At 41.0% G+C, this 16,187-nt stretch overlaps 1 protein-coding gene across 1 annotated transcript; it reads left to right on the forward strand.

Moving 5' to 3' along the window:
• Window positions 1–13,666: 13,666 nt before the first annotated feature.
• Window positions 13,667–14,389, forward strand: LOC138885715 (uncharacterized). Its single transcript, XM_070166692.1, has one exon. The coding sequence runs from the start codon at window positions 13,667–13,669 to the stop codon at window positions 14,387–14,389; it is 723 nt and encodes a 240-aa protein (XP_070022793.1).
• The last annotated feature ends 1,798 nt before the right edge of the window (window positions 14,390–16,187 follow it).

Raw genomic sequence — 16,187 nt, forward strand, 5'->3', positions numbered from 1 at the left:
GTCGAAAGACATGTAACCTGCATTTTGTGTTGATGTATACTCCCCCTTCGATTTTCGGAAATTAATATTTTAATATTTCAGTTGGAGAGCAAAACAGAGGATCCGAAAAACTCGTGCAAATGATTCTATATGAGCGAATATGATCACAAGGCTCTAGTCTGAGCTTTTGAAGGTGAATGCTGAGATTGTGAATGCCTAGGCTGAGGCTGTAATGAGCCTCGCTAAGTCTGGCCCGAAAGTCGCCAAGAGGGATGTAGATTTCCTTTTTTGTTTCTATATATAGTACTTTCAAAGTATGTTGTAAATAGAGCTTGTATTTTTTCGCGTGTATGTATAAAGAGGAAACCTCGCAGTTTTGTTTCTCTTGCATTTCTTTTTACCTTGATTTTAGCTAGATGAACTGGACTTTGAGTTGAGAGCAATCCTTAGATTCGTGGTATGGCCTTGGGGCTCATTAGGCTGTCCCGTATGCTCTTACATGCTTGGTTGATACGACCTTTTAGTATAAGCCGGCGTTTGATCTCTTACGCTTGTGCTCTTAGGAATATTTTGTCAACTGTTTTGGGTTCAGTCTCCGAGTCGGGTATCGACTCGAGCTCACTTGACCCTCAAGTTTTTGAATTTGGACCAACTAAATGGCAAGGATGCCATCACTATATATAGTAGGAAAACCCTCGATAGGGGGCAGTCTCCTTCCCTTTTCTCTCTCCCAAGCTCTCTTCTTATAATCTTCATAGGAAAGAAGTAATCTGTAGAAGAACATGTAAAGCTATCTCCCCCATCGATTGATGGGAGCCACAATGTTGAATTTCAATAAGATCGATTATATCTCTTTCATCCTATATAATATCTATACTATTAGCTCTTTGGTCTGAAATTTATTACAAACCTGTTCTCCTCCATCGGACCACCGGGTGGGGGTAAGTAAAGTATCATTTTAACTCTCCTTCTGCTCGTTGCTCAAGCAAGAACACAAAGGTCGCGCGGGTGAGCGATTAAAGAAACATCTCAATTAAAGAATGAGAAACTATTGCAAAACACCCGAAATACCGCCCGCCGGTAACACCTCCAAGCCGGAAGGCAGAAGTCAGACAAGGAAACTGCAATATGTGCACAGAACGAACCTAAGCGAAACAGCAACGTTTCGTATTCTCCGACATTTGCATCCTCTGATGCAAGCAATGTCAAACAAACTGGGACTCCTTCAAAAAATGTCTGATTCTCCAAAAATTGGGACTCACGACGTGTTAAAATTTCGATAAGTTCGAAATAACACCCTTTAAGGCAAAGGCCTTCACCAAAGAGAATAGTTTGATCTCGATCGAACGACGACGAGTTACTATTTTAGTAAGTTTGAAATAACACCCGCTAAGGCCAAGGGCCTTCGCTAAAGAAAAGAGTTCGACCTCGATCGAACAATGACGGGTTACTATTTCAACAAGTTCGAAATAACACCCTTTAGGACAAGGGCCTTCGTAAAAGAAAAGAGTTCAACCTCGATCGAATGATGACGGGTTACTATTTCGATAAGTTCGAAATATCACCCTTTAAGGCCAAAGGCCTTCACTAAATAAAAGAGTTCGACCTTGATAGAACAACGACGGGTTATATTTCGATAAAATCGAAATAACAACCTTTAAGGCTAAGGGCCTTAGCCAAAGAAAAGAGTTCGACCTCGATCGAACGACGACAGATTACTATTTTGATAAGTTCGAAATAACACCTTTTAAGGCCAAAGGTCTTCGCCAAAGAAAAGAGTTCGACCTCGATCAAATGACGAAGGGTTACTATTTCGATAAGTTTGAAATAATATCCTTTAAGGCCAAGGGCCTTCGCCAAAGAAAAGTGATCGACCTCGATCGAACGACAACGGGTTTACCATTTCGATAAGTTTGAAATAACACCCTTTAAGGCCAAGGGCCTTTTCCAAAGAAAAAAATTTGACCTCGATCCAACGACGACAAGTTACTATTTCGATAAGTTCGAAAAACACCCTTTAAGGACAAGGGACTTTGCTAAAGAAAAGAGTTTGACCTCGATCGAACGACGACGGGTTACTATTTCGATAAGTTTGAAATAACACCCTTTAAGGCCAAGGGCCTTCGCCAAAAATAAGAGTTCGACCTCGATCGAACAACGGCGGGTTACTATTTCGATAAGTACGAAATAAAACCCTTTAAGTCCAAGGGCCTTTGCTAAAGAAAAGAGTTCGACCTCTATCGAACGATGATGGGTTACTATTTTGATAAGTTCGAAATAACACCCTTTAAGGCCAAGGGCCTTCGCTAAAGAGAAGAGTTTGACCTCGATCGAACAACGACAGGTTACTATTTTGATAAGTTCGAAATAATACCCTTTAAGGCCAAGGGACTTCGCCAAAGAAAAGTGTTTGACCTTGATCGAACGACGACGAGTTACTATTTCGATAAGTTCCAAATAACACATTTTAAGTCCAAGGGCCTTTGCCAAAGAAAAGCGTTCAACCTCGATTGAACGACGATGGGTTACTATTTTGATAAGTTCAAAATAACACCATTTAAGGCCAATGGCCTTCGCCAAAGAAAAGAGTTCGACCTCTATCGAATGACGATGAGTTACTATTTTGATAAGTTCGAAATAACACCCTTTAAGGCCAAGGGCCTTCGCCAAATAAAAGAGTTCGACCTCGATCGATCGACGACGGGTTTACCATTTCAATAAGTTCGAAATAACACCCTTTAAGGCCAAGGGCCTTCGCCAAAGAAATGAGTTCGACCTCGATCGAACGACGACGAGTTACTATTTCGATAAGTTCGACATAACACCTTTTACGTCCAAGGAATATCGCTAAAGAAAAGAGTTTGACCTCGATCGAACGACGACAGGTTACTATTTCGATAAGTTCGAAATAACACCCTTTAAGTCTAAGGGCATTCGCCAAAGAGAAGAGTTCGACCTCGATCAAACGATGATGGGGTACTATTTTGATAAGTACGAAATAACACCCTTTAAGGCCAAGGGCCTTTGCCAAAGAAAATAGTTCGACCTCTATCGAACGACGATGGGTTACTTTTCGATAAGTTCGAAATAACACCCTTTAAGGCCAAGGGCATTCTCTAAAGAGAAGAGTTTGACCTCGATCGAACGACGACAGGTTACTATTTCGATAAGTTCGAAATAACACCCTTTAAGGCTAAGGGCATTCGCCAAAGAGAAGAGTTCGACCTCGATCAAACGATGATGGGGTACTATTTTGGTAAGTACGAAATAATACCCTTTAAGGCCAAGGGCCTTTACAAAGAAAAGAGTTCGACCTCTATCGAACGACGATGGGTTACTTTTCGATAAGTTCGAAATAACACCCTTTAAGGCCAAGGGCATTCTCTAAAGAGAAGAGTTTGACCTCGATCGAACGACGACAGGTTACTATTTCGATAAGTTCGAAATAATACCCTTTAAGGCCAAGGGACTTCGCCAAAAAAAGTGTTCGACCTCGATCGAACGACGACAGATTACTATTTCTATAAGTTCGAATTAACACCTTTTAAGGCCAAGGGTCTTTGCCAAAGAAAAGAGTTTGACCTCGATCGAACGACGATGTGTTACTATTTCGATAAGTTCGAAATAATACCCTTTAAGGCCAAGGGTCTTCACCAAAGAAAAGAGTTCGACCTCATTCGAACGATGACGGCTTTACCATTTTGATAAGTTTGAAATAACACCCTTTAAGGCCAAGGGCCTTCGCCAAAGAAAAGAGTTCGACCTCGATCGAACGACGACGAGTTACTATTTCGATAAGTTCAAAATAACACCCTTTAAGGACAAGGGACTTCGCTAAAGAAACGAGTTTGACCTCGATCGAACGACGACGTGTTACTATTTCTATAAGTTCAACATAACACCCTTTAAGGCCAAGGGACTTCGCCAAAGAGAAGCGTTCGACCTCGATCGAACAACGGCGGGTTACTATTTTGATAAGTACAAAATAATACCCTTTAAGGCCAAGGGCCTTTGCCAAAGAAAAGAGTTCGACCTCTATCGAACGACGATGGGTTACTATTTCGATAAGTTCGAAATAACACCCTTTAAGGCCAATGGCCTTTGCTAAAGAGAAGAGTTCAACCTCGATCGAACGACGATAGGTTACTATTTCGATAATTTCGAAATAATACCTTTTAAGGCCAAGGGATTTCGCCAAAGAAAAGTGTTCGACCTCGATCGAACGACGATGAGTTACTATTTCGATAAGTTCGAAATTACACCTTTTAAGTCTAAGGGTCTTCGCCAAAGAAAAGAGTTCAACCTCGATCAAACGACGACGGGTTACTATTTTGATAAGTTTGAAATAACACCCTTTAAGGCCAATGGCCTTCGCCAAAGAAAAGAGTTCGACCTCTATCGAACGACGACGGGTTACGATTTTGATAAGTTTGAAATAACACCCTATAAGGCCAAGGGCCTTCGCCAAAGAAAAGAGTTCGACCTCGATCGATCGATGACGGGTTTACCATTTCGATAAGTTCGAAATAACACCCTTTAAGGCCAAGGGCCTTCGCCAAAGAAAAGAGTTCGACCTCGATCGAAAGATGATAGGTTACTATTTCGATAAGTTCAAAATAACACCCTTTAAGGCTAAGAGCATTCTCCAAAGAGAAGAGTTCGACCTCGATCGAACGACGATGGGTCACTATTTCGATAAGTACAAAATAACACCCTTTAAGGCCAAGGGACTTTGCCAAAGAAAAGAGTTCGACCTCTATCGAACGACGATAGGTTACTATTTCGATAACTTCGAAATAACACCCTTTAAGGCCAAGGGCCTTCGCTAAAGAGAAGAATTCGACCTCGATTGAACGACGACAGATTACTATTTCGATAAGTTCGAAATAATACCCTTTAAGTCTAAGGGACTTCAAAGAGTTCGACCTCGATCGAACGACGACGGGTTACTATTTTGATAAGTTCGAAATAACACCCTTTAAGGCCAATGGCCTTCTCCAAAGAAAAGAGTTCGACCTCTATCGAATGACGATGGGTTACTATTTCGATAAGTTCGAAATAATACCCTTTAAGGCCAAGGGCCTTCGCCAAAGAAAAGTGTTCGACCTCAATCGAACGACGACGGGTTTACCATTTCGATAAGTTTTAAATAACACCCTTTAAGGCCAAGGGCCTTCGCCAAAGAAAAGAGTTCGACCTCGATCGAACGACGATGAGTTACTATTTTGATAAGTTCGAAATATCACCCTTTAAGGCCAAGGGACTTCGCTAAAGAAAAGAGTTTGACCTCGATCGAACGATGACAGATTACTATTTCGATAAGTTTGAAATAACACCCTTTAAGGCTAAGGGCATTCGCCAAAGAGAAGAGTTCAACCTCGATCGAATGACGATGGGTTACTATTTAGATAAGTACGAAATAATACCCTTTAAGGCCAAGGGCCTTTGCCAAAGAAAAGAGTTCGACCACTATCGAACGACGACGAGTTACTATTTCGATAAGTTCGAAATAACACCCTTTAAGGCCAAGGACCTTCGCAAAAGAGAAGAGTTTGACCTCGATCGAATGACGACAGGTTACTATTTCGATAAGTTCGAAATAATACCCTTTAAGGCCAAGGGACTTCACCAAAGAAATGTGTTCCACCTCGATCGAACGATGATAGGTTACTATTTTGATAAGTTCGAAATAACATCCTTTAAGTCCAAGGGCCTTCGCCAAATAAAAGAGTTCAACATCGATCGAACGATGACGTGTTGCTATTTCGATAAGTTCGAAATAACACCCTTTAAGGCCAATTGTCTTTGCCAAAGAAAAGAATTCGACCTCGATCGAACGACGACGGGTTACTATTTTGATAAGTTCGAAATAACACCCTTTAAGGCCAAGGGCCTTCGCCAAAGAAAAGAGTTCGACCTCGATAAATCGACGACGGGTTACTATTTCGATAAGTTCGAAATAACACCCTGTTAGCCCAAGGACCTTTGCTAAAGAAAAGAGTGCCACCTCGAACGACGACGAGTTACTATTTCGATAAGTTCGAAATAACACCCTTTATGGCCAAGGGCCTTCACCAAAGAAAATAGTTCGACATCGATCGTACAACGACAGTTACTATTTTGATAAGGTCAAAATAACACTCTATAAGGCCGAGGGCCTTTGCCAAAAAGAAGAGTTCGATCTCGATTGAATGACGACAGGTTAATATTTTGGCAAACATCCTTTAAGGTCATAAGCCATTGCCAAATAGAAAATGTAAAATATTCCTAAGGCCAAGGACCATCAGAAAGTGAAAAAGACTGGGACTCGCCGTGCGGGAATCTATCTCGCACCGAAATCACGTGAAACAAAAATAAGGGTAGAACACAAGACAAATAACAACAGAAATAGCTTCTTTATACAAAGTCTCCGCGCAAATGGTCGCGGATTACATAAGGCCCAAGTCAACAATATAAAAAAAACAAACAACAAAGGGAAAAAGAAGAAAGGAACAACGATAATCGACTACGAATAAAAAAATGGGGAAGAAAACCACAAACGAAAAATAGATCAAGATCACTATCCCTCTACTCGGCATCATCATTGCCATCCTCTCCACTATCATCTCCAGGAAGTTCTCCTTCGGCGTCTTCGCCCCCCTTGGCTTCTGGAATCACCACGTCATATCCGCAATTGACGTGAGCCTCCCGCAATTTCACCCGTGCCTCTTCATATGCAGCCTCAGTCACATTACCCACCCCCCATAAAATCTTGTATATATCCCACTGGGCTTCGGCGTAAACCCAAAGCTCGTGCATGTGGAGGGGAATAACGGTAGAGGAATATTCAATTTGAGGCAAGAGTCGCTCATTTTCTGCAACCCAATCTCCCAGAACTGATGCCTCTCGGTCAATCTCGCTAATGCGCTCCTCAAGTCTTGCCTCCATAAGGGTGGTCGTCGCTCTTTCCGACTCCTACTCGGACTGGAGGATGCAGATGGTGTTCTCTAGGGCCACTGCCCTTGCCGAAGCTGCGAACCAAGAACTCTCAATGCTCTCCAACCCAACAACCTAGTTTTCCAGCCCAGCCAATTTCCCCATCCACTCTGCGCTCAGCTCGTCAACCTTGATCAAGTTCTGATCCATCTCCAACTGCATTGACCTCAATTTCTCCTACAGATGCTCACACTCTACGGCGACCCCCTTGCCCAACTCGAGCTCCTCATCTTTTATTTGAAGATGCTCTTAAAGCACATTCTTGTTGCGGATAGCCTACATCAATTCCTGGTCCCTCTTCTCCAACTCCTCACTAAGAGCCCAACTACCGGGGTTTGCCTTTAGTCGTTTATGCGTCTCGCAACACTTGTTGCGGTAGTGACGATATTTCTCCAGTATCTTCAATAAAATCTTGGCCCGAATGTTGGCCCTGCGAATGCTCTCCACCTCCACCATATACATCAAAAAAATGAAAAGACAGGTTAGAATCCTATCATAAAGAAAGACGAGAGAAAAATGAGAGAAAGTGTAACATATCCTTAAGCCCATAGCGACCACCTCGTCCATTAAGTCAGCATCGAGAATGGTCTGAAGGGCCATATTCTCGGCTTCGGAGCATAGCATGTTGAACTAAGACACCAGATCCTCCATGTCCCCCAGGAGGTTGACATCCGAAGGGATCTCAAGAATACGGGCCGAGCCTAACAACATCAGGGTCGAGGTCCGATTCAGATTCGTAATCATCGACCACCATGCCTTTTCCTCTTTTAGAAGTTAAAGAGGAACCACGACTAACTGTGGAGGACGAGCGTATGTCCGAAACTATAATGGTAGCCCCAGAAATCTAACCTTCCACCACGATAGGTTGATGATCACCAATAATGGTGGGAATCTCTGATTGAGCCGAGGCAACGGCTGGCTCCGTCCTTATGGGGGGAGCCACGACAACCCCCTATCTAGATCTCGTCGAAGGGAAGTCATCTAGATGAATCACTGTTGGGGGAACTGACTCGAACTCCACTCGCCGTCTTTTTGATAGCCCTTCTTCTTCCCCAGTAGGTGGAGATTCACCCGTCGGGCTAACGACACGGGTCAGAACTTCGACTTGAGAAGCAGCCCTCGCAGGAGTAACCACGACCACAGACTCAACTGAAGCAGCACTCGACGAAGGTCGGGAGGTGGGTACCGTCATAGGGCGAGTAGATGAGGCCAGCTGCCAGAAAGCTAACGGAGGAGCCTTCACCCTCCGCACCCTTCCTGACACCAACGAGCAACACGTGAGGAATAAAATGTAAAGATGAAAAAGAGAAAAATGGCAAACAGAAACGACATCTTACCAGAAAGAGGCCTGTGCCCATACTTGTCATAGAAGGCTGCCCACGTGCGGACCCCCGCCATATGAGGGAGAATAGCGCTCACCCACTCACGGATACTTTCGACAGGTAGAGGAGTCAATTTCTCAGTTGCAAAAACATAATAGGGTTTAGTACTATAACGGAAAATGGTCGGATATATCTCCGACTAAAAGAATGAGACTTACGTGCAAAGTTCCATTTCTCAAAGAACCCCATCGGATCTGCCATAATGTGCTCAGTCTGCACATAGAAATAATTCTCATAAAAATGATGGTTAGCCCTGTCATCCATTTTCACCACCAGACTTTTCGACCCCCGAGGACACATGTGAAGCATCGTGCCGCAGATGAGCTAACGGGCGAAGATATTGAGCATGTGATCCAAGGTGATCTCACGACCGGCGAGTTTCACAAACTTGAGTAACATAAGGAACAGCTTGTACAGGTATGACGAAAGTTGGGCGGGGAATACCTCATTAAAATGGCAAAAGTCTACCACCAGGAGAGGGAGAGGAAGTGTGTATCCATTAAGGAAGGGATAGGGGTAAAATATGCAGTACCCAGGGCGGTCAAAATGAACTATGTCGTTTCCTACCGTCGGTCGCATGTCGATGTAACCGGGGATCCCCCACCTAGTTTTCAACTCCACAATGTCTTCTTATCTCATAACAGAAGGGACAGGCTCCGGCTCCACCCCGACGCGACTGCTGAAGTCGGTCAATTCTCTCCTAGGGCGAGGCAAAATATCAACTATCGATGGGACCTCCTCATCTTCCACCGCATCTACCCCTCCAATGGCCTGAGCAGCATTTTTCGTTGCAAAAATTGTGACAGGGATATCGGTGTGAGAGGAATCTCCAGCCATTTTGTCCAGATGATGCGGCAAAAAGGCAATGGAAAGAAAGGATGAAGTTTTTCAGTTAATTAAGGGCAAACGAAAACTCAGAGTGTCAGGAAGGAAGTATATCTGTAGAATTCTTTCGAGTAAAAGGCAAAGAAGTGTTTCAATCGAATGATAAGTTCCTTCTATTTATAAGAGACATAAATCCCCCGAGCACGAAACCCAAGAGTCGCTAATTGAACCTAATAGGGCATGAAATGTTTGAGTTCATCAGGAGCGTGTGTCATAATGGCAATAACCACGAAATAACTCTTTGATGCCAAATGACATTTAGGTTTCGAAACAGCCGCAACGATCCACGGGTATCGAAAGAATGCCGCCATCTCACCTAAAACCCAAGTAACGTAACTAAGGAACGAGAAGTCAGATTTCGCTCGAATTCGTAGCACTCATGATCCATCTTCCTGGCCCAACAGATGGAGGGACTAACGTGTATTGGTCAAAATCTGACCGTCATGGCCAAGCTGACCAACGTCTTGCCAAAGATGATTATACATTATCACCAAGATGATTATACATTCTAATTGGAGCATCATCTGCTCCCTTGCATGCAATATCTCAAATTTAAGTTATTAAGTTGCCTCTAATTTCCATGGGAAAAGATATTTTGATTAAACAAATTCATTATTGCATCATATCTGTGAAGGCTTCGACAAAGCATCAAACAACGGTACTTTAGATTAGTTATAGCTCACTTATATCTATTTCTAAGGTTCCTCTTAGTTTCAATTTTTTTAGCTAATTAGTGTTTACTTGCTTTTTGAAGGTATTCTAAAACTTCTCCCTATGTTGTGGAATTTGGAATGGCAAAATGTTGGCTACTAAGCTTAATACTATAGCTCTTCCTCATAGGAACTGATGAATTCAGATGTGGTTGTGATGAGTTCAAAAATGCAGACATGTTCAATAGTCTTGGATACTTTATTTAATCAACATAGTTGTGCCTTTAGCACATATTGTAGATAGAATTCTTTTTGTAAGGGTTATCTACTTTGTCTGTGTTCAAGAAGAGGTCATTTCTGCACATATTAGTATATAGATTTTTGGCCAAGTGTAGTTCATTATTTTAGCTGTTTTATTATTAATACTACCTTAAAATAACTCTGAAAATATCACTAAGCTGTATTGGTCGTATTATTTTGGCTATTTGAGTTAATTCTTCACATGTGTCACGACCCAAACTGAAGGGCCATGACTAGCACCCGACCACACTTGCCGAGCACCAACGTACATTTCATCTAACCTTCAGTATTATCTTTTAAGGCTGACGAGATCAATATAAATGGTAGACCTAGATCATGGACAACCAGCAATAAAATATGATGGCATGAATATACATAGCAGGGGATGACCAGACAATCAAGAAACTACATATAAGGTATGAGCTACCACGCTACTATGAAAGACTATACAACAAAAACTAGCCGACAAGGCATACCAAACTATACATGAGCCGACACCTGTCTATGAGCCTCTAAAAGAACATAAGTGTTGCAACATAGCCGGAACAGGGCCCCGACATACCCATAATGTCTATAACAAAAATTGCATACCAAGACCAAGGCAAGTCCGGAGAAGGGATCTCGCCAATCACCGCTGAACTGGACAGTCTACTGTGGTGGGGGAGCTGCACCTGTCTGTCTATCAGGACCTGCAGCACGACATGCAGCGTCCACAAATAAAAGGACGTCAGTACGAATAAAGTACTGAGTATGTAAGGCAAGGAACCATAAATACGATCAGTAATGTAAGCAAGGATAGAGAATATACAACCTGTAACATCTTAGTACCTCTGAGGGCTACTTACATGAAATGCATGATACATATGTATAAATACATAAACCTTTAAAGCATTCGCCTCTGTGGGCATCATTATCATCATATCGTACCCGACCATAATAGGCTCGGTAGAATCGTACCCAGCCACGTGGAGCTCGGTAAAACCCAACTGATCAGTGGTTGCACAATAGGTGCCGTACCCGGCCAACTATAGCGTGGCTCGGTAGAGTAAAATAGATATATATATATAATGCATGCTCGACTCATGGAATCACATTCTAAACCTTTCGGAGTGACGTAAGGTCGGTATCCTCTGTACACATTATTAGGACAAACTCTTCACTATGAACCTTATAAGAATCAGGAAGTACCAACAACATTGATAACATAAGACTAAGAGAAGCAACATTAACATCAATCGTTCCATAAGAGGGAAAACAATGTAAGTACTGCTAGCTTCTAAGAGTAGAGTATCTTGGAAGATCGTTCATTACATTATGTACAATCGGAGTCGTGCAAAAGAAGGAAAGGGATAGCCTCACATACCTTGTATATACTGCCCCAATCTCAAGCTATGCAATTGTCAAAACTCCTTAGTCTACAATAAGAGAAACGATACTATCGTTATCATTTAAGCGTCATAACTATTATGTATCGACCACAACCTATTTTACGATGAAACGGACAGCACCTCCCCTATATATATGACCTCACACCATTCAAAATAGTCACCAAACAGCCCAAACAACATCAATAATAAACATATTGAGCCTCCCAATATAGTCCACACACAGCCTAATCACTCCATACATACGACGACCACCATAGTCGTGTCAAACAATCTGGAAATGTTACGAATAACTATCAGCCCATAACCCTACATATATATGGTGTTTCCCCACACCCTTCCTCCTCCAAAACTCCACAAGATAGTAGTAAAATACGCAGCCCAACAACAACGCAAAACAGTCCACAAAACAATAACATTACTACCAAACCTTTCGATATATATCTCACAAGTTCTAGCTTCAATGGCTTAGCCGCAACTTGGATAATCTTAAATACATATAGAGTAAGAGGTTCCTTACCTTTATACAGAAAGAACAACTCCAATTTGACCTTAAATTTCCATGAAATATCCCTCCAATGCTGCCACACAACAAAAAAACGAAACTAGCGATCAATTAGTGTTTTTCGGCACTAGAATCACTTTAGAAGGCTTGAAATCACCTAGGATTGATATTAAGAACATGAGGGAGTATTTACAGAACATAAACCCTTTAAAACAACCTCCCACACGGGCTGGAACGACACAAAAATGAGCAACAACAAGAAGAACAAGAGACTTACTAGCGCCACGGAATTCCCGACACTTGATTTGTGTTGTTTGCCCTTTGTTTGGGTCTTGAATCTTGAGAGAACCTTGAGAGGATGTTCCTAGGGTTCTAAGGTCTGAAAATAGTGAAAAGAAATGACTTAAAACGGGTTGTAGTCATCCTATATAGGTCCAAATATCTTAAACCGACTTAGTGGGCCCCATAGAGAGGTGCTTGGCGCAGTCTCGCGAAAACGCGAATATCTCTCTACTCCGAGATCGTATCGATGAACGGTTTAATGCGTTGGAAACTAGACTCATAGATCTTTAATTTGGTGGGTATATCACCCCGTAATTCCTTGTAAATTATGAGAAAATATTAGAAACATTTGACCTAATGTTTAAGTAAAATTATGAACCTAAGTTGCGACAACTTTTGTCGACTTTTGTTTCATAACTCGTTTGACTTCAAGACTTATGATACGGATATTATATGATTAAAATACCTTAATAAATGACCTCTTGAGTGTATTAAGCACCACTAGATTACCTGAAAATACGAGTTACAACATCCTTGATTCGTTTAACTTCTAATACTGGTTAATCACCCTTATACACTCTTGTATCACTTAAGACCAATAGGATTGACTTCTTATCATCTCAAAGATAATTCCTTCTTGGATTTATGTTAACTAATATATGGCATGAACTAACACATGTGGATATGGGTTGTAACAACATGAATATCAGTATGTTGGGCCCGTGCTCAGAACATGCCACCACTCTTCTAGTAGGGACATAACTGGATTGATTCCACTACTTCTTGAGATAGTAGAAGCAGAATTGTTCAATATGGCCAAATTATTCATACCACTAACATTGGTAGTAGTAGTTATAGTAGGTATTTTATCTATGTGGTAGTTGTGTTAGTTAGTCAGGGGTATTTGAGTTATTTTACCTATTTTACACATGTGACTCATGTGAGACAACTGTATATAACCAACACTCTGTATTAACAGAGTTAGCTACACAGATAATGAAATCATCTTCTTCCTCATTCATCTTCTTCTCTCGATACTGGTTTTCTTCCTAATCACATGCAACTGTGTTTTCTGCTAGATCTGTATACAAATTCTATCATGATATCAGAGCAGGAGATTCGAGATTGGACTGAAGATTTCAAAATTCTAATTGACGGCCTTTTCGAAGCTTAAGCTGGTTTGTCATGGAGGAAACTGGAAATCTGCAAATTGATCAAAATCACCAACTATTTTTACAACAAACTAACACTCATGGAATATCATTGATTGATATCAAGCTCACATGATCTGAAAACTACGCGCTATGGAGTAGATCGACGAGAATGGCATTGTTGGTGAAAAACAAGTTAGGGTTCATAGATGGAGCCTGCCTGAAAAGCTCTTATAGAGGAAAATTAAGGCATCAATGGAAATTATGTAACGTTGTGGTGCTTTTATGGATTGGTCACACTGTATCTACTGAATTGCAGCCAAGCATCATCTACGCATCAGATGCAAGGAAGGTATCGAATGAATTTAAGGAACGTTTTAACATATCGAACCTTACTATGTTTTATCACTTATGGACAACAATAGGAACTTTGAGGCAAGGTACAGACTTTATAACATCTCATTATACTAAAATGAAGGATTTGTGGGATGAAATGGATTTAATGGTGCCAGGAGCAGGATGTGAATATGACGAAACTAGGCCTTTTCTAGATCAGTTTAAAAACTTATGTTTATTACAATTCCTTGTTGGTTTAAATGACAACTACAGTCATGTGAGAAGTGAGATCCTTCTTAAAACACATGTGTTAACTGTGTATCAAGCATATGCATTAGCAGTTCACAAAGAGAGTCAAAAAACACTTAGTGTGGCTAATTCAGACAAGGAGCCTTTAATTGTGCTGGCTGGAAGAGGACGAGGTTTTAAGGCAGCAAGGAAACCAGGTCCCATATGTGATTACTATAGTTACAAAGGGCATTTGAAGGAGAACTGTTACAAGATTATAAGTTATCCACCAGACTTTAAAAGTAAGAAAAAGCCTCAGAACTCTGTGTGAAAGGATTTGATAATGTATCAGCTGGAGAAGGAGGGATTCTAACACCACTACTCAGATACATGGGCATTACTTTACAAAAGATCAATACAAACGACTGTTGGGACTTTTGAACAAACCAGATTCTGATCCAGGTGACTGTCATACTTTAATGGCAGATATAACTTTATTATTGTCAAAGGCATTTAACTATGTTTGGATAATAGATATTGGTGCTTTATATCATGTTACACCTTATAAAGAAGTATTAGATAATATAAGAAAGATTGTAAACCAAAATAACAATGGTGTGCAAGTACAAACAGGAGGTAAATATCATGTAGCACATACAGGAAATGTGAATATATTAAAGGATTTGACATTGAGAGATGTACTGCATGTCCCTGATTTTAAATTCAATGTAATGTCAGTTTCTAAACTGACGAAGGAGTTGTCATGTTGTGTTGCATTCTTCCCTAATATCTGTGTATTTTAAGGTCTCTACTATGGGAAGGTTTTGGGGATTGGTAAAGAATACAATGGTTTGTATCTGCTGAAGAAAGAGCTCAATAGAGAATTCCCAGCTATAGCAGCAAGTGTTGTGTAAGTACATGAAGATTCAACAAATTGGCATATAAGATTAGGTCATCCTTCAACTATTGCAATACAACATATTCCTCTATTAAATAATAAGGTGGATACCAAGTTACAACATAGTTGTGAAGTGTGTCCTTTAGCAAAGCAAAATAGACTACCTTTTCAGCCTAGTATTAGTAGAACAAATTAGATTTTTCAACTTGTGCATATAGATATTTGAGGTCCTCACATGATACCAACATATGACAGAAAATACTATTTTACAACTCTAGTGGATGATTTTAGTAGATATACTTGGTTATATTTATTATAGTCCAAGAGTGAAGTAGTTGTTGTATTGAAGGATTTCTTCACTGTGGTGCCAAATCAATTTGGTTTGAATGCCAAAAAATTGAGATCAAATAATGGCACTGAATTCTTCAATTCAAAATGCAATGAGTTATTGACTTCATTAGGAATTTTGTATCAAAGTAGTTGTCCATACACACCCCAATAAAATAGGGTGGTGGAAAGAAAACACAGGCATATACTGGAAGTAGCTAGAGCTTGAAGTTTCAAAGCTCCTTGCCAAATAGATTCTGGGGAGACTCTGTTAAAACAACAGTTTACTTGATAAACAAATAGCCAACTTCCGTTCTATCAGGGAAATTACCTTATGAAGTTCTTTATAAGAAACCAGCTAAGATTGAGAATCTGAAGGTTTTTAGTTGTTTATGTTTTGCAAGCTCTCTGCCAAGAGGAGACAAATTTGCTCCAAGAGCTAGAAGGATTGTACTAATAGGATATTCAGAAACTGAAAAGGCTACTGATAAGTAGGGATTTTAGCGAGTTTCATGCTCCTTGTTGCCTATGCTTTGATTATAAATTATTACAAATTAGTCCCAAAAGGTTCATAATTTGTACTTGATTGTAGGTTTGATCGACAAAGTGATGAAATGTCAAAGATGGACTCAAAAGGAGTAAAACCTGCTCAAGTATCAAAGACAAAGTAAACTGAGGGAAAACGAGCAAACAAGTCTAGTGTGGTCCGCACAAAGTCGAATGCATCCGCACTAGGTGAATCAGAGAGAAGGCAAAACCAGGCTTCAGGCAATGCGGCCGCAATACACATTTCGCGGTCCGCGGTGAAAGCTCCGCGGTCGCGCTATCATTTTGTGCTGTCCGTGGAAGAGAGATTCAGAGAGTTGGCAAAAATGGGCTTCAGGTAATGCGGCCGCAGTACACA

The sequence above is a fragment of the Nicotiana sylvestris genome, chromosome 2 (assembly GCF_000393655.2).
Source record: "Nicotiana sylvestris chromosome 2, ASM39365v2, whole genome shotgun sequence".
In the NCBI taxonomy this organism is placed as follows: domain Eukaryota; kingdom Viridiplantae; phylum Streptophyta; class Magnoliopsida; order Solanales; family Solanaceae; genus Nicotiana; species Nicotiana sylvestris.